Source organism: Macaca mulatta, chromosome 7, assembly GCF_049350105.2.
Source record: "Macaca mulatta isolate MMU2019108-1 chromosome 7, T2T-MMU8v2.0, whole genome shotgun sequence".
NCBI classification, from domain to species: domain Eukaryota; kingdom Metazoa; phylum Chordata; class Mammalia; order Primates; family Cercopithecidae; genus Macaca; species Macaca mulatta.
This window is the reverse complement of record NC_133412.1, coordinates 145753942-145781763: the sequence shown is the minus strand read 5'-3', so window position 1 is coordinate 145781763 and position 27822 is coordinate 145753942. Positions and strand designations below refer to the sequence as shown.

At 45.4% G+C, this 27822-nt stretch overlaps 1 protein-coding gene across 3 annotated transcripts in view; it reads left to right on the top strand.

Moving 5' to 3' along the window:
• The window catches only part of DPF3 (double PHD fingers 3), a 275967-nt gene extending 258091 nt beyond the window's left edge, over positions 1–17876 (top strand). For all 3 annotated transcript variants that reach the window (XM_015144032.3, XM_077941333.1, XM_077941334.1), the window contains exons 9-11: positions 7552–7664; positions 16716–16797; positions 17332–17876. In XM_015144032.3, the coding sequence (XP_014999518.3) occupies positions 7552–7664; positions 16716–16797; positions 17332–17402 (266 nt within the window). In that variant the 3' untranslated portion in view covers positions 17403–17876. The remainder of the gene's footprint in view (positions 1–7551; positions 7665–16715; positions 16798–17331) is intronic.
• The last annotated feature ends 9946 nt before the right edge of the window (positions 17877–27822 follow it).

Below are 27822 nucleotides of genomic sequence, written 5' to 3'. Positions count from 1 at the left end.
CTGTTTATCCCATTAAAGTGCCCGTAATGCTCTTGCATGAATGTGCTTTGTATGGTTATTTATAAGAATGACTGGTGCAATAGCCCCTGGGGCTTGCATCCCATGTGTTTCCTGGGTGCCACAGACCTTGGCAGCTGGAGGAGAGGATAAACAAACCTCTAAGAGGAGTGGAACTGGATGCACAGGAAGGTGTTTTGCCCAAGAAAGGGCAGCCACAGCTCACACTATCATTTATTTTTAATGCATTTTTGTTTGTTTGGTATTTGTCCTTTCCATTCTCTTTCTCTTCTTTGTCATCTTTGAAGTGCAATAAAAATGGTGAGAGAAAAAGGGAGCCATTCACATGCCTCTGGAGTGCCATTGTGATCATTGATTTGCAGGTGTCTTCAGCGTTAGAAGTAACATCTGGGGGCAGATAGAGATGAACCTTCAGACCTTTGCAGAAGGCGTACAAAGCAGGGCTTGAGAAATAATTTTGTGAAGCAGCAGTGCCCAGTTATCCTACTTGCCATAGTATGTACATAAAGAAGTTGAACTCTTGATTGTTCAGAATTGGTCCATCTCTTTCCCCTTTACAGATTCAATAAATGACTGAGCCTCCTTCCCTCCACCTGCCAAGCTGAGTCTCAAAGTGGAGGAGCATGAAGAGAGGGGGAGGGAATGGGGCAGAGAGAGAGACAGAAGAGAGAAAGGAAAGAGAGAAGAGAGGAGAGAGAGAATGAAAATGAATGGATCTGATTGAATGAGATAGCTTCCCAAAGAGAACTAGTAATAATTTTTCTTCTCAAATTACCCTGTAGCATGATGATTCAGATATGACTATACTTTGCATGAATGCTTTAGCTAAACTTCACATATACATTTGCAATTTGTAAATACCAGGAATTTTATATGTGTTTGAGAATAAAGAGAAATATTCGAAATTTGAGCCAAATTATTTTCTAATGAATGCCCATGGAGACTTGTTTTTGGTGCTATTTTGGGTTGGAATTGATTCTATATATTTTATATAATACAATTTCTATAAACCAAGCATCAGAACCAGAACAAGGAGCACAATTTGAGTTTTGCATTTACTTGCCTGAGAACCATGGATATTTAAGTTCTCTTTGCCTGAGAAATTAGCTTTTAAGAGATCAACATTGATAAATATGGTAATAAAGTATAATTAGATGTTTATAATTTCACATTGAATAAATAATAGACCATGCTGATTTCAAAGTTATTTGTATTTATTTTATTTATGTTTTCAACGCATACCTAGGAAGATAATTTTTTTTCCTGGAGCTCTAATTCAATCAGCAATGTGGCTTAGCCTAGTCCAAATTAAATACCAGCGATAATACAATAAAAACTCTTTTAATAAGGATCATAATGTAAGAGACACATGTCATAGCAGTTTGTGTACTTCTTTTGCCCAGGGTTTGTTGAAAATGAACTGTGTTTCTCTCAATGTACTGAATATCTGTAGAGGAGGTTGACTAGTAGGTGACTCAGGTTAACTTTTAAGTTGCAATCATAATGTGAGCTTAATCCACAAGGTATATTTAGATATTTTCTCCCCTAAAAGGCTGGAAATACCCTTGTGTTGGGGCAGTTGTGTATTAACATGCATAGAAATTGGCAGCTGTGAATATGAAACTAACACTGGTTTTGCCTGGATATTTATCTGTGTGCTTTCTCACTCAAATACCACAAAATCTCATTTGCTGTCCTTTGAACATTTTCAGCATCTGTGCCCATGTTTCTATAAAGACATGAGATGTGTCCTTCCAGTGCCAAGGCTGCTGTCACTGCTTTCAGATGCCTGCCTTTCCTTTTCTACTGAGCTCAATAGGCTGTAGTGTCAGAAACACCGGGTACTCCCAGCCTCATGGATTATCATCTGTCTGAGAAGTTTCCCATACCCCATTGGTTTCCCTTTGCCTCCATCTGCTGAAATAGCACCCTGAAGCCAAATGCTGATCTCCCAAAAGCCCACTCCAGCAGTTAGATCTCCCATACATAGTGGCCATGGGTAACTTACCCAGTGTCAACCTCTAGGGAGGATTGAGCTCAGTTCTGGAAGGGTTAGGGCTGAATCAGGAATGGCTCTTCACACCAAGTTCACCACTGACCCAGCTAAACAAGCTAGCAGGAGATTTACTGAATGCTCCTGATAGAATAAATTTAGAGGAACACCCGGGAAGGACTTGGTTTTTAATGATCCGGCTGGGCTGAATCATGCACACTGCACCATTTTCTAAATTCATTTTGGTAATTGGAATCTTAGAAATGCTCTGTTGAATCATGGCACCCAGGGGGGCCTAGGAAGGGTTGTCGTCCCTCCACTACACTGGGCTATTTAAACAGCAATATGGGTATTTCTTGCTTTAAAGAAAACTGGGGATATGAAAAATCTACATTTCCAAGCAAGTATTAAAAGTAATTGCTGTTGTTTCCATTAAAAACAACTGCAATTACTTTTGCACCAGCCTAATACCCTAGAGAATGAGGGTTAACTTTACATAAGAGATTAAGATAGGAATCCTCAAGTATCGAGTGACCGTAAGTATTATAAATTATAGTCAGGTGCCTTATAGCCATGTGCCGCTTTTTTTCTTTCACCTTTGAATTGGAAAGACTGTATTTGTTATTCTTTTACTTTCAAGGTGTTTAGGAATTAGTTCTGGGCAAAAGTAAGGAGTTCTATCAGTGAACCTTAGAAACGAGCTGTTATTACTTTCCTTAGACACTTCCTTTTGTCTAACAGTGTGTATTGTTGAAGTAATTTTTGTAGCAGGTAAGAAGTCTCATTCTTGCAGTTTTATCTGGCAAATGATTTCTGCAGTTTTTGGAGAAAGGCCCGGGAGCAAATCTGTTATTGTGGTCCAGACAGGAGCATTTGGTTCTGGGCACAGTTTTTGCACCTGCTGATGACTTAACTTTTTGTGTCTCACCCTCTCTGGCTGAGAAATTACAATAGTATTTCCCTCCCCTACTTTCCTCTTGTGCTGGAGTGATGTCCTGAGTGTGGAGGGAAGGAGTTCTGCAGCCGCCGCTGAGGCCCGTCTTAGTCCTGGAGTTCTGCAGCCACCGCTGAGGCCCGTCTTAGTCCTGCATTTTATCGGGGGCTTGAGGCTGTGTGAGCTTAGCTCCCTTCCTTCGGGTTTGAAGATCTTCAGGAGGCTGATGACTTTCTCAAGATGGGAACACAGAGAACACCATGAGATTGTTTCAGAAACTTCCAACAGGCATTTCCCAAACCCACTTGCTACCATCCATTGTCCAAAGCTATCCCAGAAAATGTCTTCATAGCTCAGCACAGGAGTCTTAGAGAACTTAGACACAGAGCTGGCTCTCAGTAAATATTGGTGGAATGTCGCTAAATGCTTGCAGCACACACCGCCTCCGGCCCCTCCTCACAGAGACAGCTCAGATGCACAGTTGGCTGCTGAGTTCTGTCATGCTCAGGAATGTGCTGACTTTCCTTCCTCGGGGAGATGGCATGACTGAAGGGTGTTATTGTTAGTAGGGTAGCTTTTGCCCTGATCTGTCAACATTTCCTCACTCGGGCTCTTTATTGAGCAACGACAAACTAGAGAACCTGTGGCAGTAAACACAGCTGACCGCCTTCTCCTTCTTGAAACGTCTTCTTTTGGTTACTGTGACCCCATACTCACCCAATTTGCTTCTTACCTCTTGCCATGCTTCTCTCTTTCCTTTGCTGGTTCTTTCTTTTGATCTTGGAGGACTTGAGCTCCTCCAAGCTCAGTCGTAGACCCTTTTCTCTATTCTCCTTTCTTCTCTCCTCTTCGTTTCTTCCCCTAGATACTTGCTCATTCCCTTTTCCCTAGATAATTTCATTAATTCTCATGGTTTCACTTATCACCTATTTAGCAGAAACTTCTGAATTTCAACCTATACATTCAACTATCCACTCAACATTTCCACCAGAAGTCTCATAGTCTCAGTTTTAGCATGCTCAACACAGAAGCAATCCTCTTCTCCTATGTGGTCCCTGCAATCCTTCGACAGTCTTCCTCATCTAAATTTCACTGTATTCTACAATCTACCTAGTTTCTTGGGTCAGAAACTTGGGAATATTTCTCATCACTTTCCCATATTCCCAACATTCAAACAATAGTCAAGTCCTGTCAAGTATTTCTTTAACATTTCTCAAATTTCCACCTTAGTTGAATCATTCTTATATCTCTCCTGGTAGCTGCATTAGCCTCCTAACTAGTTTCCTGGCAACAATTCTTACATTCCTGTACCCTCCCACCCCTCAACAATTCTTTCCTTAGAGAGCAGCACCTTCATCCTTCCTTCCTCCCTTCCTCTCCCCTCCCCTTCCCCTCCCCTTCCCCCTTCCCTTTCCCATTCCTTCTCCCCTCCCCTTGCCCTCCCCTCCCCTTCCTCTCTCCTTCCCATCCCCTTCCCCTCTCCTCCCCTTCCCCTCCCTCCCTCCTTCCCGCCTTCCCTCCTTCCCTTCCTTCCCTTCTTTCCTTTCCTTCCCTTCTGTGCCTTCCGTCCCTTTCATCCCTTCCATCCATTCCCTTCCCGTTCCCTTCCTTTCCTTTCCCTTCCCTTCCCTTTCCTTCCTTCCCTCTTTCTTTCCTTCCTTCCTTCCTTCCTTCCTTCCTTCCTTCCTTCCTTCCTTCCTTCCTTCCTTCCTTCCTTCTTTCCTTTTCTTCCTTCCTTCCCTCCTTCCTCTCTCTCCTTTTTTCCCCTGTCTTCCACCTTCCTTTATTTTTGATAATTTAAATTTTTATTTGTTTTCCTTATTTTCAACTATTTATTTTAACATAATTATAGCTTCATAGGAAGTTACAAAATATATTACAGAATGGTCCTTGAGCTCTTCATTCAGTGTTCTCCAAGGGCAATATCTTACGTAATTATAGCACAATATCAAAACCAGGCAATTGACATTAATGTAATCATAGACTTTATTCAGATGTGATTGGTTTTACATGCACACATACATATGTGTATGTGTATGTATAGTTCTATGCAATCTTATCACATATGTAACCATCACTACAATCAAGATATAGAACCACTTCATCCCAATAGCCCTCACACTAAAGAATGCTCCTTTAAAAACAAAATGTGATCCACTCACGCCTTGCTTAACAGCCTTTAATGACTTAAAAGCCCCAGATTCTTAAATAAGGGCTGCAGATACCTGTAATCTGCCTCCAGCTACCTCTGCAGCCACCTCTTACCCCTTTCCTTTTGCTCACCAAGCCTCTGCTCACTGGCCTTTCTCTTCCTTGTAATTTGCTAAGCTGCTTCACTGCTCAAAGCCTCCACCCATGCTGTTCCCCTTACTGGGAATCATCCTCTTCCCACCTAGCTAACTTCTTATCCAACACATATCAGCTTAAAGATCTTTCTCAGGGAAGGTTTCCTTGACATCTCAGTCCAGGTTAGGTTTTTCTATTGTTTGTTTTTACGGCCAATTATGATTTTCCTTCATGGCATTAATTATACAATTGTAGTTGATAGTTACGTGTGTAGCTGATTCGTCTAAGGCCTCTTTGGCTAGGCTGGAAGGGCTCGAGATGTCTTGCTCATCCCCACTGTGTCTTTTCTGTCCAGTGCAATGGCTGGCCTTGTAGGTGCTCAATAAGTACTTGGTAAGTTAATGAATAGTTATCCTAAGCTGGCTGGGTGTGGCTGGGGTGTGGCACAGAACTGGGCAAAGTCAACTTGTCTATATGAGCATCAGCTCCATGACCTCATGTTCATGCTCTCAGTGGTGCCCTGTCAGAGAAACTGGGCATCTGTGGTCATACCACATGGAGTCCCAAACAGGTATTTCCTGCCCTGTACCCATCCCAGTGTTCTCTCTGAGAGATTGGAATAGGAAGTAACCCTGGCTAGTGTTCCTCTTAGACAAATCTTTGAGATGCTTTCAAGAATATCAGCTGGCTGTTCACCGAGGCTTTTAATGTAAGGCTTCTTTCTCTTTGGGGCCACTGTCATGGTGCCATCTTGATAGGGTTATTAGTTCAGAGCTGTGGGAGTCTCTAAGTTAGATGGTACCTGATAAGTCCTTGAAAAGCTTTTAGATCAGGCCTCTCCTTGCTGCTTCTGCCAGTATTCACTAAGTGTCCCCTCCCTACCACCAACAAGTCATGTCCACACCCCTTGCACTCTCCAAGATAACTCAGCGTGGTTTCTATTTGTGGAGCTCAAAATGTGAAGGATTCTTATGTTGGCCGAATAGACGGTATTTCATCCAAAGGGCCATGATATGAACAGTTCTCTGAAGATTTGAAAGGGAGGAATTGGGGGCTTCTGCTAAGATGTGGCTTTGCCAAGGGGCGGTGGTGCCATGAGGGATCCTGTCTGTGGAAGACACTAGGTTGGCAGCGCTAACCACGATTGGTGTCCCCTGTCTCTAGCATCCTTCTTTAAAGCATATAATCCTTCAAATGAAAGAGGCAACACAAGGCACTATATAATGGGTTTGGCGGAATTGGAAGCTCTGGAGAACGATGAATGCTTGGCAATGGGCAAAGCGTCAATTTTTTTTTTTTTTTATGACAGAGTCAGTAGTGGGCTTTGCCCTGGGTGCTCTGGGCAGATTCTGATCTGGTTCACAGATCTGGGAGACCTGGGAATGTTATCCAAGTTTTCCTTCCATGCCAGATAGAAGGCCAAGGGTCTTTGCATTCTACAGTTCATGGCCATCCTCTCCCTGCAAGCATCTCTCTTTTAGGTGACCTAGGTCTGAGGACTGAGTCCAGTTCTGCAGGCCAAGTCTTGGACATGGCTCACTGGGGCTGTGCTCGAAGGTCACAGCTTATTGTCCCTCCTTTCGTCTTGTGATTGGGTTGGCTTCCATGAAACTTGGGATGGAGAAAAGAGTTAGAACCGGCGACCAGTCCTTTTAGGATAGACCTGGCCATTTGCTCTGATGCTACATTTCTTTGCTGTCCCTGCCAGGCCACTTCCTTCTGTAGTCCCTGGTACTGTTCAGGGTGCGGACTTTTGCTAGTCTCATGGGTGTGGGCATGGCATGGGTACTTTAGGTAACAGTGCAATGCCTCATCCTACTCCTGAGCACTGACCCTGGGAACCTCATACAATCCTTCTGATATCCTCCCTTGCACCCCAAGGCAGTGTAAATAACTGGTTGGATCAGAAGGCCCAGTTCCAAATAGTTCTTACCTGTTGTGCTGCCACAGCTGACGCTGGGGCTTGGAGGGTCCCGCAGGTGTCCCTCATAGTGCTACCCCAGGCTGTGTGCTCTGGAGTTTCTTCTCTCCTTCTCTCTGGTAACTGCTTTCTGTCCTCATCAACTGGTTACACCTACTGGGGAACATGATCTTAGTGCAAGCAGAATTGGATATGCTTATATCTCTGTTTTGCCCTTGATCTGAATAACGGGGTGGTGAAGAATGTGGGTAGGGCCCTGTCTGGGCCCCCATTTTTTTCCCTACGCCATGCTACCCTGCCCTGCTTGCACACTGGGCATCGATGTGTTTCCAGTTAGTGGTGTTGAGGGGTGGCAGTTCAGACTTTGGCCCTAACTCTGCTGTTTCTGGCTTCCTCCAGGTCACCCAACCTGCCTGCAGTTCACCCTGAACATGACTGAGGCTGTCAAGACCTACAAGTGGCAGTGCATAGAGTGCAAATCCTGTATCCTCTGTGGGACCTCAGAGAATGATGTGAGTTTGGGGCTTTCCCTGTGGGAGGGAGAAATCCACAGAGCTGGGGTCCTTTGAGGGGTGAAGAGGAAGGAAGGACTCTTGTCCTGGGGCCTGTTACCCTGGCACTTGGGAGCCACCTGGCCATTAGCAATTGAGGGCTCAGAGACTGGCAGTGGGGAACACTGCTTATGGCAGGGATGTATTTGACTGTTTCCACCACATTCCACAGTATATGATCTCATTTGGTCTAACTGTTAAATATAATAAGTGCAAAATTTTCAAGAACACTTATTATTATGGGCAATTTCAAACATATACAAAAGCAGAGAGATTAATGGAATTGATGTACGCCCATCACCAGCTTTGACAAAGATCAGTACACATCCAACCTTGTTTCATAAATACCATGACCTCCCTCTCCACAGTCTCGGTCATAATACCGTTTTACCTGTAACTATTTCATATGTATTTCAAAAGGGTAAGGACTTACTTTTATACCTAAATAACCAAAATATTAACATAGCTAAAAAATCAATAATTCCTTAGCATAATCAAACATCCAGTCAACAGTTCTATTTCCTCAATCGTCTCATAAATGTTTCTATTACAGCCTGTTGATTTGAATTGGGATTCAAATAAAGCCCATACATTGCAATTAGTTGATATGTCTCTGAAGTTTATTTAAATATTTGTAGGTGCATATAAACATATATATAACTTCTTTAAATAACACATAGACTTTTCCCTCCATCTTACTCTCTTTATTCCTCCCTTAAATTCTTTGTTGAAGAAATCAGATCATTTGTTCAAGTTCTCATGACTGTATTTGACTGAGTGTATCCCTGTGCTGTTTGACATTTTCCTCTGTCTCTTGAATTTCTTGTCAATTGTTAGTTAGGGTTAGAGGCTTGATTCAGGTTGCATTTCTGCCTCTCTTTCTGTGTCTGTCTTTATCTCTCTCTCTGTCCTCTCATCAACTGTGTCTCCATCTATCTGTCTCTCTCTCTCTTTTGGCAAGACTACTTCAGAGATGGTGGTGTATACTTTCATCAGGAGGTATCTAATGCCTGATGTTTCTCTTTTGTAAAGGTAGCATCTATTGATGACCTTTGACTAGATTAACTATTCTGTTAGGGGTTGCAAAATAGTGATATTCTTATTGGATAATTTCTTTTTTGGTTAATGGTTGGAGTAATTCCAGGAAGAGAAACTTGCCTAGTCTTTCATTTGGTTACCTTCAGGTGTAGATCATATAGAAATGGCAGGAAAAATGCTTGGTTCTTTCCCTTTGTCAGTTTTAAAAAAACAGTGTGGTTAAAATATCTATTTATGATTAAAAAAATTAAAAAATAGTAATTGTGGGATATCTTCTTAAGATGATAAAGTATTTGTACCTTAGAACTAAAGCCAGTATCTTATTGAATGAGGAAAACACTAGGCAAAATTCCACTAAGATTAGGAACCAGGGGAGGGTGCTCACTATCTCTATAACTAGGATTCGATACTATTCTGGAGACATTAGCTAATGCAATTGGACAGGAGAATTTAATTAGAGATGTAGGAATGGATAACAAAGTAATAAAACTCTATTTTTATATTACATGATAGTATATCTGGAAAACCTTAGAGAATCAATGATAAGCTAACTCAAACATAAAAGGTAACAGATTATAAAACTAACACACAATAATTCATAACCTTCTCACATACAAACAATAACCAGTTAGAGAACATATTTCCATTTCTAATGGCAGCAAAGAAGAAATATTAAGGGATATATTTAACAACAGATGTGCAAAACCTATATAAAGAAAACTTTTAAACACTTTTGAAAAGACACAAAGAACAAATGGAAGGGCATCTTATGATCTTGGGTAGAATGACTTGACATTATAAAGATGTCAGTTTTCCTGAGTTAATTTAGAAATTTATTTGAAGTCCAATAAAAATATCAATGAACTTTTTTATAGAGTTAGACAAATCGATACTTAAGTTCATATGAAGAAACAAACATGCAAAAATAGCCAAGAAAATACTGATAAACAAACTATGATGGAAACTAGCCCTACCAGATATTAAAACATACTGTAAAGCCTCTATAGATAAAACAGTGTGGTACTGATGCATGAAGAGACAAATAGACCAGTTGGGATAGAATAGAAAGCCCATAAATAGATCCAACTACATATGGAAATACAGTATAGGGTAAAGGTCACATCTAAAATTACTGGGTCAGAGACAGACTTTTAAATGAATGGTGCTGGAACAACAGGGTAGCCATTTGAGAAAACACAAAATTAGATTTATATCTTGTGCCATACATAAAAACAATCACCAGATACATTGGGGATCTAAATGTACAAAGTAAAACCACGCTAGTACTAGAAGAAAGCACAAATAAATTCCTCTTTAATCTAAATACAGGAAAAGGTTTTCAGACTGTGACTCAAAATCCAGAAGCAATTAAATAAAATGTTGGTACATTTGACTACATAAAAATTTTGCATAGTCAAAAACATGATAAAGTCAAAAGACAACTGACAAACTGGGAGGCAATTTTGGCAGCATGTACCACAGTTTAAGGGCTAATTCCCTATATAAAAAGAAGTGTTAAAAATTGAGGACAAAGGACCAGAAACCTGATAGGAAATGAGAAAAATGCATGAAAGACAATCCACAAAAGATATAAAAATGACCCTTAAAGATGCAAAAAAAAGTTCAAATGCACTCACAAAGAAACTCAAGGCTGAGATATCATTTCTTACCTATCAGATGGGCAAAAGTTGAAAAGTATGACAATATATTCTGTTGATGAAGCTATGGGAAAAATGGTGCCTTCATACATTGTTGGTGGGAATACGAATTAGTATAACCCTGTGGAAGGAAATTTGACAATACCTAACAGAGCTAACATGCACTTAACTTTTGACTAAGCATTCTCACCTATAGGAATCTACCTTGAAGATATACCCCCAACATGATGGAAATACATATGCATAAAGTTATTTGTGGTAGCATTGTTCATTATTACAGAATATTGGAAACAACCTAAATATCCATATATAGAAGAGTAGTTGTTGAATAAACAATGGCACAGCCATACAGTGGAGTACTATGTAGCTGTAAAATAGAATAAGGCAGATGTCTATGAATTGATTCGGAGTCATTTCCAGGATATATTGTTAAGTAATAAAGCAAAGTAAAATAGAATATCTATAGTATGCTGACCTTATTGTAAGAAAAAAGACACATAAGAAAACCTACATGCATTTGCTCACTTGTGTAAAACAAATATAGGAAGAATAAACAGGATGCTAATGAGATTGGTTATCTACACGGGTCTGGAAGAATGGGGTAGGGAAAAATGGGAATATGAAAATGGGGCAGTAGGGATAAGGGAGGAACAACACTTCTTAGAGAATACTTTCTTGTGTAGCTTTGACTCTTACAACCATCGTAAGGTTTCACATACCTCCCAAATAGATAAATACTTAAAATCAACCAAGATGTAGGGAAAAACTAAAATGGAATAAAAACCGTAACAAATAAACATAACTCTAACATAAATAGATAATGTAACCATAGAGTTATGAAGAGTGAGGAAGAAAAGAATAACCTAAGTAACTTTGGAAAACAGTATTTTGACTGTGTGTTGTAAAGCTAAGGGCAGAAATAACTGTACCACAAATACTGTACTCTAGTTAATTTATTTTCATAGGTATATGAATTAGTAATTCTGAAACTACATATGCTAGATTTGAACTAATAACTGTGTATTGTGACTAATGAGAGTCTAGTTTCTCAAAGTCAGAAAAAGAATAACTAAATAAAGGGGGGAAGGCTAGATTGAAGGCATTGGTTTGGAATAGTGAGTATCGCTATGAACTCATGATTTTATATACAATGTATTATATATAGTTTATACATATTATATCTATATCTAGCCATATGTGTACACACATATTAATAGACAGAAATAAGTAGAGATGTATGCATGTGTACCTACACATACATTTATTTCCTACCTGTGTTGGCGGGGAGGGCCTAGAAGCAATGACAACACAGAAGCAATGAAGACACATGGCATCAAGAAATTGGTTTCTAAACACCATTCTCTCATAAAAAGAACCATGGATCCTTAGAGAAATGGCTGATTCCAGGGCTGGGATGTAAAATATGCCAGATGAGCCTGGAATATTATGTGGTGTCAGAAAATAAGGAAGTGTTTAAAAAATGAAAGGGTATTTTCATGTGTCTAGAGGACACAGGAAGCAACTTGAAGGAACCCTTAATGGCCAAATCTAGGAAAACTTTAGCTTAAAAAAATGATATTATTAGGTTATAACCTAAAGAAAAAAATAAATATACTAATGTAAAAATTGAATAAATAAGTAAACAGAGGAGAAGGTAAGCTCTTCCTTAGAGCTGAATTCCAGTGAATAAATGTAGTGGGAAAGGGGAAATAATCGTTGGGAACACTTCACAGTTATGTGAGAACTGTCAATTGATGCTAAAATTAGTGGGCAAAAGTATGATGAGAAATAGGATATTTGCATAATCTCAAATATCCTATTTCTCTTGTTGAGGGGATAATCTCCAAGTATCTCTCCAACAAGATTACTTATTAGTATATTACAAAGGGAAAAACAGTAACTTTACAGTGGAAAATAAACAGCAGACACTACCTTAACTATATAATCACAGATAACATTACAAGTAATAAGACATACTGGCCTCAATTACCCCTGATACGATGCGCCGAGAAGGGTGCAACATTACTTTAGTGGTATTCTTGCTCAAAAATACATGCGTATGTGGATCTTCTCATGAGAAAAGATCCAACTGAAATTGAGTGACATTTACAAAATCACTGGCTTGGACTTTTTGAAAGTGTCAAGCTCATGAAAGACAAAGAAACTGAGGAACTGTCACAGATTGAAGGATACTAAGAAAACACAACAATTAAATGCAATGAGGGATCTTGGATTGGATCCTGGGGAAAGAGACATAGGTGGGGGGCTGGGCATGGTGGCTCATGTCTGTAATCCCAGCACTTTGGGAGGCTGAGGTGGGTGGATTACCTGAGGTCAGGAGTTTGAGAACAGCCTGGCCAACATGGGGAAACCCTGTCTCTACTAAAAATACAAAAATTAGCCAGGCATGGTGGCACATGCCTGTAATCCCAGCTACTCGGGAGGCTGAGGCAGGAGAATTGCTTGAGCCTGGAAGACGGAGGCTGCAGTGAGCCGAGATCACGCTACTGTACTCCAGCTTGGGCAACAGAGTGAGACTGTCTCAAAACAAACAAACAAACAAAAAGAGACATAGGTGGGAAAACTGGAGAAATTCAAATAAAGTCTATAGATTAGTTAATAGTGTTACACCAATGATAATTTTCTGATTTTCATAATTCTGCTATAGTAATATAAGATGCTAATATTAGGGTACACTGAGTACAATTCTCAGCACAATTTCTGTACTTTTGTCTAAGTTTAAAATTATTTCAAATAAATAAATAAAAATACAGTGTGATGTTTCTCTAGCATCTTCTGAAGGTGACTAAGGTTTAAAAAAATATGTTTATGAACTGAAGATTTTAAACATATTTTATTTGTTGTAATCCATTATAGGTAAAATTGTCCCATCTTTGACCAGTGGTAGCATATTCAGGTAGGATCCTGAGTCCTTTTGACATACTTCTAATAGTATTTGATAGCTTTCTTACTTTGTAATATCTAAATATATTTATACATTTTATGCTCCAGACCTGGAATCACCTATTTCTCCCGGGACTCCTAGTTCCTTTTAGTGGGCAATGGTCTTTGGAGAACATAATGTGGGTGCTAGAGGTGCTAATTTTGCTGTTAGTCATTGTTTTGGCGCACTTTCTGTGGACAGAGGTAGAAAATATTTTTTTGCTTGTTTTAAAGATAAACTACACCATGAATTTATACTGATGCATCCAGTTCATACTTAGAACCAACTATTGAGTTTTGACTTAACTTCATTGGCCTACATTTCTATTTTCTTTCAACCATGTTACAAAATCTTGCTTTTCAATGATACCAACATAATTACTCATTTGACGCACATAAAGCGGTCTCAGAATATTGATTCTAATATTTAAACCAATAATATAATTGCTGAACATTACACACACATCCATATATATGCATATTTGCATTTATTTATGACCTTAAGTTATGTCCTACTAAGGATGTATTGTCAGATTAATTGTTTTTTAGTCATTTGGAATAGTTTCTCTCTGTGTGGTTATGCCACCAATTGGTTCCTGGATAGTTGGTAGTGAGAGGTACTAAAATTGTGTTTGTCATGAGAGTTAGCATGAACTGGGGGTTCTTGGTGGTGGAAGAGAAGAGAATATGGTGCTAGACAATGGTCAACCCATACAAAATGCACTTAAACTCTCAGGTGCCCAGTTTTCCTTTGGGAAATTGTAATCCAGGATATTCTACCTATTTGTATTTCCTATGTAACTGCTATAGTAGGGGTTATTGCTGCTTTTAAGGCATTAATAACACTGTTTCTGACAAGTCCTGTCTGTTTTCTGTCCCCATCCTAACTTGTCTCTCCTTGTATTATCCTATTATCCCTAAATCAAATTGTCCTGTAGCTTATTCTGGTTCTACAATAATGATGTAACTTTTTTGGCGTAAACTACAGTGTGCTCGTCTTCATCCTACCTCTCTGACTGTTCCTTCTCAGTCTTTTTTTCTCTGCCTACCCTGTAAAGTTGGAGTACCCCAAGTGTCTATTCTTGACCTTCTTCTCAGTAAATTCTTTTGGGTCCTTGATCTTAATCTCTTTTGGGTCCTTGATCTTTCAGATAATTCAATGAAAGCTATGAATTTACTCTTTCCATAGAAACATGTACTTTCTACCTATGTACAAAATTGTATGTATCATTTCAAGGGGTTCATGGACACTCCTCCATGAAGACAAGTTCAAAGACATTTGCTTTCACACATTCCAGGCTTCCTCTCCTAGGACCTTCATTTGCCATCTAGTTACAATGACTCCCAAATCCATATCTCACACCCAGACTTCTCTCCTGCTCTCTTCAACAGCCTCCAGGTCATCCCTATCTGTAGAACATGTCTATAGCTGAGGTTGCCCTCTCCCTCCCATGAGTCTGCTCTTCCTCCCATGTCCCAATGGGTGACTGTATCATCAGGCTTGCTGACCAAGCCACAACCCAGAGGGCATCCTTGGCTTCTTCCCTATCACTCTCCCCATCTAATCAATGATGCTTAAATGGGAGCAAGACCCATTTCTTTCTCCATGCCACAGTCGTAATTCAGGCCACAATCATCACGCATCTGGATAGCTATAGCAGCTTCCTAACTGGTCCCCTGGCCTCTTGAATGAACCTCTCTCCCACTGGGTATCTACGCTTACATAGCAGCTAGTAAGATCTTTCTAAACTGCAATCTGATCATATCACTGCCCAGTTGATAACTCTTCAAAAGCTCTCCTGTTGCCCCACTGATGGATTTTAGCATGACAAAAAAAGCCCTCCTTGCTGGCTCCCTGGGGATTCCGACTGCTATATCTAATTTTATCCAGGATTTCTGCACTGGTGGGAGCCAAGGTGAGATTTGATACAAAACTTTATGTTGAAAAAGTCTTATAAGCCATCCAAACACTTTCAAAAATCACCAAATAGAACAGGGCTGAAACTAGGGGGTGGGGCCAGATCACAAACAGTTTCTGAGTAGCTCCTGTATGCAAGGAAGTCACTACAGTGGATGCAGTGATGAAGAAAACAAGATTTTCCCCCAAGGGCCTTATAGTCCATAAAGAGAATAAAGGGTGGAAAAAAGAGGCATGTTCCAAATTAATTAGTCAAGAAAACAAACATGTAGATGTTTTTTTTTTTTTTTTTTTTTGAGACAGAGTCTCACTCAGTTGCCTAGGCTGGAGTGCAGTGGTGCAGTCTTGGCTCACTGCAACTTCTACCTCCTGGGTTCAAGAGATTCTCCTGCCTCAGCCTCCTGAGTAGCTGGGATTACAGATGCACGCCACCATGCCCAGCTGATTTTTGTATTTTTAGTAGAGATGGGGTTTCACCATGTTGGCCAGGCTGGTCTTGAACTTCTGACCTCAAGTGAACCACCCACCTTGGCCTCCCTAAGTGCTGGGATTACAGGCATGAGCCACAGTGCCCGACCAAGAAAACAAGCGTGATTAGATGTCTACCACATGCCAGGCATGTAACATAAAGGAAAATGCATTTAAATGTCACAGAAAGGGAAAGTACCACCGGGCTCTGCAGGAGGGAAGACAGAACTTCCAGTTGAGGTAGATTAGCAAAGTCTTTGTGGAAAAGAAGTGCTTGAAGAAGATGTACTTGAAGGGCAGGCAGGGAATGGACATGCAGAGAAAGGGTCAGGGGTCTGGGAGAGCCTCTAGGCAGAAGTAGCCATTGGTGCAAAGATATGGCCTGTGTCCTTTGAAGTTAACCACAATCCTGGGGGGACCTGTTCTCACCTGGGCTCCAGCCTCCAGACAGTGAGGAAGCTTCTGGAAGCCAAGGGATGGCACTACTTGCATTTTTCTACATTCTAATGAAACCCTGAAGAGGTTCTGAGGTTCATCCCAGTACAGCTGTTGCCCATTTCACAGATGGAGGGAGTGGAATCCAGAAGAATTCAATTAAGATCTTCAAATATATAAAGTCATGGACAATAGAGACATTTTCTGCCCTTTGGAAGCAGAGCTATTGGCTCTGGAAGTTCAGAAGAATAAGGAATCCTTTTAAATTTGGATGTGAGGTGGTAGTCACAGAAGGCTTCTTGGAGGAGGTATGAGTTAAGCAGAACCCTAAAATAGGTGTAGGATTTATATAGGCTGGGAGGTAGAGGGGGAAACTCTAGGTGTGGGAAAAGCACAGGCATGTTCACGGAACAGTGAGGACTCCATGTGGGACCTGGAAAGGGGATCCAGTGAGGCCGATGTGGAAATAAGGCTGATGGGTAAGTAGGGGCCACACATTGGCCCCAAATAACGGAATCTCTCCTCCTCTGTGCTTGCTCTGTGTTCCACCAGGACCAGCTACTCTTCTGCGATGACTGTGACCGTGGCTATCACATGTACTGTTTAAATCCCCCGGTGGCTGAGCCCCCAGAAGGTAATGATGATGAGGTCAACAGTAACAACAGCAGCAGATACTACTACTACTAGCACTTACTGAGCTCTCACCATAGTACAGGCCTGTGCTAAGGGCTTTACATGTCCATGTCTTGTCTCATTTAATCGTCACAACCCCACAATGTAGGTACGACGACTGCCATTTTACAGATGAGGAAACTGAGGCACAGTCCAAGCAGCTTAAATTTCAACTTGAGGGCCGAGGAGGTTTTTCCCAGACATGCAGTGGAGATGCTGGGGAGGTGTGAGCTTCCAGGGGAACTAGCGCAGGGCCCGGCGACACTAGTTTGGAGGCATGACCAGGGAGTGAGGGTCTTGATAAGAGTTGAGCCCATCTCCTCTGAGCACCTGCTTTCTGCTGAGCCACAGACTCCGGCACGTTTTCAGGCCTGGGACTTGGTTTCTGCATTGCCGAAGTTCAAAGGAAACAGGGTTTACAAGAAGTTAGGGGCACTGGGGTGGGGCTCCAGAGTTAGCAGAGGGGCTGCTACTAAAGCCATCTCATTTCTTGCAGGAAGTTGGAGCTGCCACTTATGCTGGGAACTGCTCAAAGAGAAAGCCTCAGCCTTCGGCTGCCAGGCCTAGGGCCCTAGGTCACAGAATGTGACTTGCTGCTGGAGAGGCTAAAGCAGAGCCCAGCTCAAACCAGAACGCGCCCTCTTCCTACATATCCAGACAGACCAACTGTAAGGAAAAGAAATAGTCCCAGAGGGGCACGGACACATGGAACCAAGAGGGCGAGGCATCTCCTGACCGCCCCCGATATGTGCGGAACTTCAGCCAGCACCTCCTTGTTTCTACCGGAAGGAAGTTGCACTTCGGAAGAACACTGCCGGCCCTAGCCCTGTGGAACCCCTTTCACTTTTGCCCTAGCACCGAGGCCCTCTCATTGGTTCCCATTTTAAGGGAAGCCATTTCCTGACCACTCACCCATCATTGTGTGTAGTGTGGTGTTTTTTATCTATTGTGTTCCAAGAAATCTTCGCACAGCCCCCGCCCCCTCCAGCTTAGGCTCTTCATCCTGAAATTCTCACCCGAGGAATAAAGGGCTGTGGAGAAGTTGTTGTTTATGGCAAGCCTCACTGGAAACTTCTAGACTTGGGGTCTTGCAACCCCTTCTTGTTCCTTGGTGTCTGTGGAGACAAAGAGTTGCCTTCTAGAACCTCAGCAGTGGCATCCACAGCCAGCCTGGTCTTGATCCACTGCCTCAAGTTACTAGATGGGGGCGGGGAGGGAGGGAGAGGCGCTGAGCCATGGGAGGAAGCATTGCGGAAATGGTGCCAAGGCCCCGCCATAGCCAGTCAGTACTTGTTATCCATCGGGAGAGACTTTGCAAGGGGCCAGGCTGGTTCCTTGACCTTAGAGCTGGGACATCCTTTAGGTGAGACCAGCCACAGCCTATGGACAGAGGAAGACGGTCAAGCCTCTGCCTCTCAGCCCACCTGGGTCTGGAGAACTGGTTCAGCTTCCCCTGGTGGGACTCAAGAACCAGGAAGGGGAGTGAAGGCTGCTCAATCATGTGTCTGAATGCTGGATACAGGGGGCTGCAGCTTTGAGAAACCTTCAGTATTGATGCCACGCTCTGAATTCCTTTTCCTAAGTAATTTCTTCTTTCCACGTAGTGTATGTTCGCTATTGTCTACTGAGACCTGACTGGGAATTTTAAGATTCCCAGGGGAAGGAGAAGATTGTTATCTAAACAAATAATTAGGGTGAGGTGGTCATCATTCACGACCAGGGTGGCCACATTTTAGAACTCTTAGTGCGGGGGTTACTCTTGTCTCCTAAGCTCCCCAAACGTGCAGGACTCTTGTTTTAAAAAAAAATGTGTCTAGAAGAAATAGGTGGGGAGGCTGAGCTTCCGAGAACTCTGTGTGTTGGAAGATAGCCCCGAGGGCTGGAGCGGATTGGGCTGACTTTGAATCACAGCAGCAGCACAATAACTGACATATTTCTGGAAAAATCATTTGCCCGAAGGGCAGGTCTCGGTGAGCGGAACCCTCGCGCATGCTTGGCTTCTCTGAAATCAGCTCCATCTCTGTGGTCCGGCTGCTCACAACAAAGGCCCAGGTTATTTTTAGTTCTTAAGCTCCTGAGGAAGCTCCCGGAGACTCGGGCTAGTTGGGCCACTTCTGCCCGGCTGCAGTATTTGTGCTGTCCCTCAGCAGGAGTGCTCCTCTCCAGGCTAATTGCTCTTGGCCAGTGGACCCAGGGCAGCTTGGCATGAAACCAAGCAGTGTGGGTCTCCCCCACGCTTCTGCAGAGTGACCTGTGGCAAGCGATGGGGGTCACTCTCCTGCAGGGGCCTGTGGCCTCAGAGTGAATCACACACATACATAATGGTCTCATTTAAAGGGCCCCTGGTCCGGATGGAATTTTCGTCTTCCTCATAAGTAATTTCCTTCCGCCTGCTGGTCGGTGAGCTCGTCTGAATCCTGAAGGCCCAGGGAGGGATAGGGAGGGTGACATTCCATCAGAGGGGCACATTTTCTCTCCTGACTACTCTAGCTCTCTCTCTTCCCACAAAACTCAAAGCAGGCTGTCTCCAAAGGCTAATAATTGGTTTTGAGAGTCATTTTAATTTAAATTTAGAGAAAAAAATTCCCCAAATGTTCCCAAATGCCACAATAGCTTAAAAACTTAAAAAGCAAGTCTGAAACCCCAAATTGTGGCTCTACAACTTGACACGTCCTCTTCGGAGTATGTGTAAATTTGTTTTCCACAGAAGTGCAGGCGATAGGGCACCCCTGTTCTATCTCAGCCCCACATCTGCTTTGCCCACACAAGCTGAGCCTGAGCTGGGTCTCCCAGGCCAAGGCAGGGCACTGGAACTTGCCTGCAGTGGTGAGGGTCAGGGCTCTGGAGTGACATTAGGATGGCCCTGGAATTCCCCTCTCTGCTTCATTACTCCCTGCAGAATGGGGCCAACCCATTCTTCATCTTTGGAGGCCTCAGTTTCCCCATCTGGAAAGCAGGGATAGCAAGCCAACTTGTGGGCTGGCACTGTCAGGGTACTGCAAGCAGACAAAAGTCTCTATGGTCACATTTATCACCTCTGTGTTGAAAAGAGGACAGGGTTGTTAAACGTTAAATTGGTTTCTTTTTTTTTCTTTTGAACCCCAGAGAATGAGCTAGAATCATTCTCTGAGCTCGAATCACAAGATGCCTGTGAAGGATCATGGTTTCTGTGTTGCCTCTGCCATGGAGTAGCTGTGTGACACTGGGCTAGTCACCTAACCTCCCTGAACCTCAATTTGCCCACCTGGAAAATGGAGATAGTAACACTTGCCCTGACTATTCCAGAGCGAGATTGAGAGTTTTGCTACATAAACAAGCACTGCAGAGCCATGCTTGTCTGGGAAGAACTCCAGGTATTTTCCATGTCCACCTTCTTGTGTGCATTAGCCAATGTTAGATGTCTTCTTCGTATCTCCCTTGTGACCAAAGGGAGTTTATATTGCCAGGGCCGGGCTGCCCATGGTCAGGGTCCTGGCAAAAGCTGTGACCAAGGAAATCATGACTTGCATGGGCTGTGGGGTGGAGGTGAGGGATATACATGGGGTTGGGGACTTTAAAATGAAGGTGCTCAGGATACTCCCTTCTATAAGATGAATGCAGTTGAGAATGGAAAGGTGACTTTTAGAGAGGGCTATGATTCGTTTCAGTTCATGGGTAACGCTCACTTTTTGACGAACACTGCCACTTTCTAGCTGACTGACCTTGAGCCAATGACTTCACCTCTCTGAGCCAAATTTCACACGTCTGTAAGGTGGGGAAACATGGCCTCTCCAGCATGGTCTTTGCAGTTATTCGAGGTGACGTTGGTAAAGATCCTGGCACGGGTCTGGCACGATGATGGTCCCCACTCCATGGTAGCTATTGTCATTTTCTGCAGAGGTCACCAAATGGGGACAATGATGGGGTTGTCTCCCGGCTCAAATGCTGGGAACAGCCAGGAGACCTTTGCTGGGCTTCACCGGGAGGCCTCTGTATTGTGGCTCCAGCAAACCAGAGAGGTGAGGCTGCCGGATTCAACCCGGAAGTGGAAATCCTGTTCCCTGCAGGCATTTTTGAAACCCTGCTTTTGGGACCTGTAGCAAATCCAGCGCAGGCAACATTATGTGGAAATAGAAACAGGGCTCCTGCTAGGAGATTGACATTCTGGCTTTCCTTCGGAACCCCTCACTGACTTATTGCCCCTGAAGCAGGAGCCAGCAGGTCCCAAAGCTCCCCTGCTCCTGTCCCTGCCCCAGGGCAAGGTAGGAAGCCCAGGCAGGCTGAGCCCAGCCAACTGGAACCAGGGAAGAGCTCGTGGGTGGGTGGAAGGGAGGGAAGGAGGCCAGATTCCTCCAGAGCTGGGGAAGATAACAGGTTTTGAAGTTGGGGGAGGGTTTGGGTTTCACAGTGATGGTTTCATGATACCCTGGAGGGTTACACACTCATGGTGCATTTTTGTCTTCGTGCTTTGAATACAGCCCGCTTCCTTTCAACACTCCGCTTAAAAGTTTTGGTGTTTTAAGGAAGAAAAATGAGATGATTGTTATTACTTTTCCTTTGGGAGCAAGTGGAGGAGACCTGCGCTCTTTTGTGCCGCTGAAGAAAGGTTGCTGGCAACCTCAGGCCTCAGGGCTCAAAAAGAGGGGCTTATAGTCTCCTCTTTGGGTCTGCGTGTGAGGAGGTGGGGGGCGTTGTGCTGCCCCATGGCCCAGGGCGGGCCCTGAGGACCACATCCCTGGTCCCCAGGCTGGTTTTTAGCCTGTCGTGGAAGTGCTGGGACAGGAGCAGCCCCTTCTTTTCTCACTCCCCGGCTGCCCCTCCTGGCCCCTCTTCAGCGGGTCCCAATGGAGAAGTTGGCCCTGGCCAGAGCCACGCTCACACTCCCATGGAAGATGCCACAAGTCCCAGGCCTGGCTCCTTGTAGCAGTGGTGACTTGGTGTCCCTTTTAGCAGGCTCCCATTCCTGGGGAGGAAGAGAGACAGGGGTGCCTCGGGAAGGGAGGGTGGGAGGGCATTTGGGAGGGGCAAAGATCTCTGGCGGAACAAGGCAGAGAGCTGGATGTCCTCAGGCAGAAATCCTGGAGCTAAGGAGCTGGAGGGCAGCAGGTGGGAGTGAACAGTGATTGAAACTCTGTTTTTTTTCCTGAGTCTTGTGATCCTGGGCAGCAGATTACTATTATTATTATTTTTTAAAAAGGCCAAACCTCTGCCCAGTTCTGAACTCTAATTCAGCTCCCTCTTTCTTGAGGCCCCTTGTTGATTGTGTGGGGTTTCAGGGATGCTTCTGAGGGCAAAGCAGGCCCCATACCCAGCTGGAGAGAGAAGGCAGTGAGGGAGGGCTGGATCATGCCTGTAGCCTTGGGGAGTGAAGCATTTCCAGGCACTGCTACCAGACGGGTCAGGCCTCCAGGCCCCTGTCCCCCAAGCCCAGGACACCAGTAGCTGGGAAGGGAAGCGGGGGCCTGGCCAGTCCTGCTCCTCTGCCCCCTGCAAAGTGGACAGAGCTCCTCCTCTCCCCGCTGTGTGTTACCCTTTTTGCAATCTTACTCCCATCCCCAAAGCATGCTTTTTGATTCCAGGTGAAGGGGAAGGATAGTGGTGGTGGGGAACAGATGTTTTAATTTGCCTCAGGCCTACGAGTCTCCCTACCTGAGCCCCAGCTTGCTGTAGAGTCTAACTGGTCTGTGGCCAGAAGGTGGGCTCCATAGCTGTCTGGGGGTTGGGGCTCCCGCACCCATTTCTGAGCATTCCTAGGGTTTAGGAGTCTGCTTATGATTCTCTGCCAGAGGCCACGGCCACCAGCCCTGAGTGTGGAACAAAGGGACACAGGGGTTAGTTCAGGGCCTTTGGGCAGCTGTTGGAGGGTCTTGGAGAGCTGGGAACCCCTTTCTAGGGAGGCTGGAGACCCTCTGGTCTGTGAGTGGACAGCTGAGAGGGGGGCAGGGGGAAGGAGGGGAGAGGAAGATGTGGGTGCTGCCTGCTGGGCACCCGGGATGTGGGAGGACAGACAGCCTCCCAGGCAGAGTGAGTGGGAGCTGCCTTGGAGCCTCTCAGCAGCTGTCCCCGGGGAGGCCTGGCTGTGCGGCGGGTGCCCCCTCTGTGTGAGCAGCCCAGGCAGCTTGAAGAGAGGCCCAAAGGAAGTGCTGTCAGGAAACTCTGAAGAGGAGGGGTCCGGGCTTGCCAGTTCCCTACCAGGGGGTTTTCCAGAAGGAACAGGGAACTCCCTGCATGAGGGGAAAGATTTGGAAGTGAGTGGGTTCCTGGAACAGGCTCTCTGAGCTCTGAGTGAGCCCTGCCTGGAAGGGGGTCCTGAGGTGACTCCAGCTTCTGTCCCCACTCCTTCCCTTTCTCTGCTCCAGTGCCAGCTTCAGGTCGCAGGGCAGGTGGCCTTGAGAGAGGGACCTTTCACAGTTTCCCCCTCTTTGGCTCCCCCAGGAGAAGGGAGTATTTTGCTGATGGCGACATTTCCCAGGGCAGGCCAGAGGAAGGCAGGAACCAGGACTGGCAGGCAGCCAGAACCCTCTTGGACAGAGATATAATTACTCATCATGACCTCTAGCCCAGGCAGCAAGCAAAATGGCCCTGTAGGCTGGCACCAACCCTGTCTAGCAAATAAACACGGCCGTGGTGGGGACGGGAGGGCAGGTAAGTGGGCCTTGTAGGAAATGGGAGAGGCCCGCGAGCCCCTGGGGCCTGTATATCCCCTCAGCAACACAACCCTACAGACCCCCAGGTTATATTTTCACTCACTGCATCCCATTTGCTCATTTGCTCGCCTCTCTGTATCTCTGTTATTCATTTCAATGTTATGAATATTGATGATGAGAACAGGAATGCCCATGCGTGCGTGCGCGCGCGCACACACACACACACACGCACACACACACACCCTGCTTAATGAACTAAAGGGAAACTTTGATGTTGCTCCAGGACAAGAGGGAGAGCCAGGGGCTGCTAGGCAAGGTGCGTCTTTCTGAAATCTTCTCCAGTCCAGCTCCTCTGGCTCTCAGCTCCTGCACAGCCACAGGGGTTGCAAAGGGAGCCTTGTGCTTGGAAAGCCACTGGCTCCATGACCTCTTTCCTTCTCTTCCCTTCGTTCACCTGTGCTTCTTTTCAGGAGAGACATTTGGTAATAGTTGGGGACTTGAAAAGTCTCAATTGTGCTATCAAAGGGATGCAAAGCTTTTATGGCTAGAATGGGGGTTGTGGTTTTTGTGGACTTGGTTTGCCCTTCCATGTCTACTCCCCACTGAGACCTCGATTCTCATCCTGCCCTCTCCCTTCCCTACACTGTTTCCTCCCTTCCCTCTGCCATGCTAGATGCTAAGGAGTGGGGTGGAGGTGGGAAGTGGGAAGCAACAGTGGTGTAAAGGAAAAAGAAAATATACCCCGTGCACATTTTCAACATGTAGTTGAAGAGGCCTAAATTAGGTACTAGAAAAAAATAAAGGACAGAAACACTGCCTGATACGTGAGCGAGAGCATGAAAATATAGAACGATTATCTCAGAGCAGAGGAGGTGGGGAGCAGGTGGCTGGAGAGAGGCGGGGTAGGTAGGCAGGGCGTCCCTGGCTCACCAGTGCATCTGGTCCACATGGCGTTTGGGAAAGCAGATGGGTCCTGCTTTTGCGATGAATGGTCAGATGCTTAGGGAGCACTTGTGCTCCTCTGGCTGGGAAAGGGAACACAGTCCATCCGAGCTGCCCCCCACTCATCTGCCATGGTTGTCCACTCTGGGGGTTTTTCCTCTGAAGGAAAATGAACCCATCTTTTGCCTGCCATGAATCATTGCAAGGCAGGCTGTTACTGGCTAAATTAAAACCCTTGGCAGGGCATCAACTATGTGCAAGGCAATGCTCTAGGTCCTGTAGAGGCTGGAAAACAAACCACATCCTGGCCCAGCCTTCAAGTTGCTTTTCAGCTATAAAATTAAGTTCTGCCAAGGAATCGTGACTATAGGTCAAGCATCGCGCCACCACGGAAGGTAGATGTATATGTAGGTTTCTCTGCTGAGGATGCGTGTTCCTCAGTAGAAGACAAGTAGGTGGAGGCATCCAATGATTTCCATCCTGTGGAGGTTGAGGGGTCAGGGGAAGAAAACAGATGACCTCAGCCTAGTTGCTTTAATCTGCTTTTCCAAGCACTAGATGCCCTTGGATGACAGCATCCTCAGCATTAAAACTGGTGAGCTGATGAAGGCACCTGGGCTGGAGTGTGTTGGGCAGCCAGTGCCCCCAGTGCTGCTTGCAGGTTCTTGGGGTGGAAGACAGGGAGGTGCAATTGGTAGGGCCTGATCAGAGGCAGAAAATGACCCCCACAGTGGTCTTGTCCCTGCTAGAGAAAGCAGAGAGGGGGACTACTGGGGTGGGGGGGGGCTTCATGCACAGATTGGGCACACTCCACCAGACCCCAGCAAGGTCAGCTGCCCCATGCCCGTGTGTGGCACTGCTGGTGTGTGCAGGGATGAAACCCAGCATCAGAGAGCTTTTCAGCAAACCTTCCATGCTCACCTTTGGCCAGGTGCTTGTCAGATCCTAGCTTCATGCTGGCTTAGACTGTCAGTTGTTTGTGTTGACAGCATTAGGAATAAACCATTTGTTTCATCTTTCCTTTTCTCCACACGTGTCACAGCCAGATTTCAGCTTTGAGTTATTCCCTGAAGAAGCCACACCAAGCTCGCTTTCAAGCAAAATGCCTGGGCTTGGGGGAAGGCATGTATCTGTCCATGTGTGGATGTCGGCTCAGAGCTGTAGCTTCTCTGTGGGGCTGGCCCGAGGGAAGGCTCCTCTGGGGCCCTAGACAGCACATGGCTCCCAGCGAGGGGAATTCTGGTGATCTCTGTGGAGGTAGCCAGGGACACAAGGCTTGGCTGTGAGTCTGGTTTTAAAGTGCGTGAGAGCCTGAAAAGCATGAAGGGGTTTGGTCCACTCACCTACTTGAAAGCCTGTGGGCAAGGTTCTTTTGAGCCAAGGCTCCTCTGAATGGCCCTGCTGGTGGAAGGGGTGAGGCAAAGGCCTCTGACTTGGACCCTTTCCACACCAGACTGGCAGCACTGCCCCCAGGCAGCCAGTGGTGGACCCTGAGCCTTCAGGCCCCCAGCTCCTTGAGGGATGAGCCTGGGAGCTCGAGAGCCAGCGGCTGAGCTCTGAGAATTCTCCATCTCCTGCCTGCCCTTGAGTGCGCTCTCAGTCTGAGAACACAGTCTGATCAGGCGCCCTCCCGCCTTGATGCTGTGCTGTGTGTGTCACACGGTCGATTCACAAAAGCCAGAACTAGACCTCAACCAGGTCTGCTCCCCCTCACCAAGTGGGTTCAGGGTGAGGGCAATTTTTAAGCCCCGTTTCTCTCTTTGATAGCCAAGACATGGAACATCTCTGCTAAGAAGCCGAAAGAAATTGGTTTTCTTCTCGTTGCTGAAATCCCTCTGTGTCTCTTCTCACGGACAGGCTGGTCCAGTGGCTTTGGTGAGGGCACCTCCATTTATGAACACTGGGATTTCTCCGGGTGGGCTTTGACAGGTGGCTTCTGCGGTAGGAAGGACGACGAGGTCCCTGGGAAGGAGCTGCCTACCCGCTGCTCCACGAGGAAGCTCAGGCCCGCACAGGTTCCACCAGGCCTTGGATGCCCTCTGGTTGAGTCAGAGAGCGTGTGGACTTGCAGAAGGGGTGTGTTTAGTCTTCATTGCCCTTTCTCAGCTGGTGAATAGAGACCCTGGGCATCTCACAGCCTTAGGAATGTACTGCCCCTCCATTGCTCTAGACTGCCTTGGGAAAGGGGACCCTGGAAATGCACTGAGATCTCCAATTACTGCCTCCATTGATGTCTCTAGACCTGCAGATACGACGCAAACCTGGGATCACTTCTTCCAGGTGTGGGCACCAGAGAGGGAAGCCACTGCAACATTTTATCCCCATCATTCCAACATGCTTGCTTGTCTCTTTTACCCCACACCCACAACTCCTTCTGAGACTCTTAGTCATAAAAGAATGACCAAGAGAGTTGGGCTCCAGCGAGAGAAATGCCTATGAAAGAGGGTTTCCCTTTTTGCTCCTTTGAAGGCCCTCCCCACTGATCCTTGGAACCCAATACCGCATTGCCTCTTGTGGATGAGTTTTTGCCTTGGTCTGCTTGGGTACTTCAGACCAGGACTGAGTCTGACACAGCTTTCATGAGGTTACAGAAAAGGGCTACAGATTTGGGAAGTTGTGTGTAATGGTCTTGAGACAGTATCTCCATTTGGCTCACCCTGGTTTCTCTAAAAAGCAACGACAGCAACAGACAAACAAAAAGCTCCCGCCTCCCACCCCGTTAGCTGTCCTCCTCCTTACTGTGATGTGGTTGCGGTCTCTGTCTGTAGGTGTGTGTGCCGCCTTGGCCCTCTGTCCTCTGGGGATGTGCCCTTCCCACGTGTGTCAGGTTCTCACTCTTTCATGACTCCTAACGTGAAGTGCTGTGATGTTTCTGCCCTAAGGGACGTATCAAGCTCTCTGTGTTTCAGTGTTGGAGATTGAGGCTGTGCCACATCTCCTGCCATCCTAAGGGGACATGCCGGTTCTGTTGCTTCCCAGAGAGCTGCCAGATTGTGACAGTCTCCAGGAGAACCTACAGATTGGAAGCAGACCCGGGACTCGCTCTTCATTCAGAAGACTGGTGGCCCACGTGCCAGGACCGCCCCACCTCTCTTGCTGCCTTTTCTCCTGTCCTGACAGGGTTCTGGGAGGGAGACCTGTCGCTGATGGGATGAAGAATGACGTGGGGATCGAGCAGCCTTTGTCTTTGGGACCCCTCGATATCCCATGGAACCCTCGCACGTTCTCAAAGACTGAGTCACAAGCCCCTACCCCTTCCTTGCTGTGGTTAGTATCTTGTTCTGTGATTGGTTAGCAATGTTGACTACCCACGTAGTGAATCTTTTGTCTGCAATTTAGAGAATGTGTAAACAAATAAAAGCCTTTAAAACTCTTGGAAACTCTTATTTTCCCTACCAATAGTTAGGACCTCACTTGCA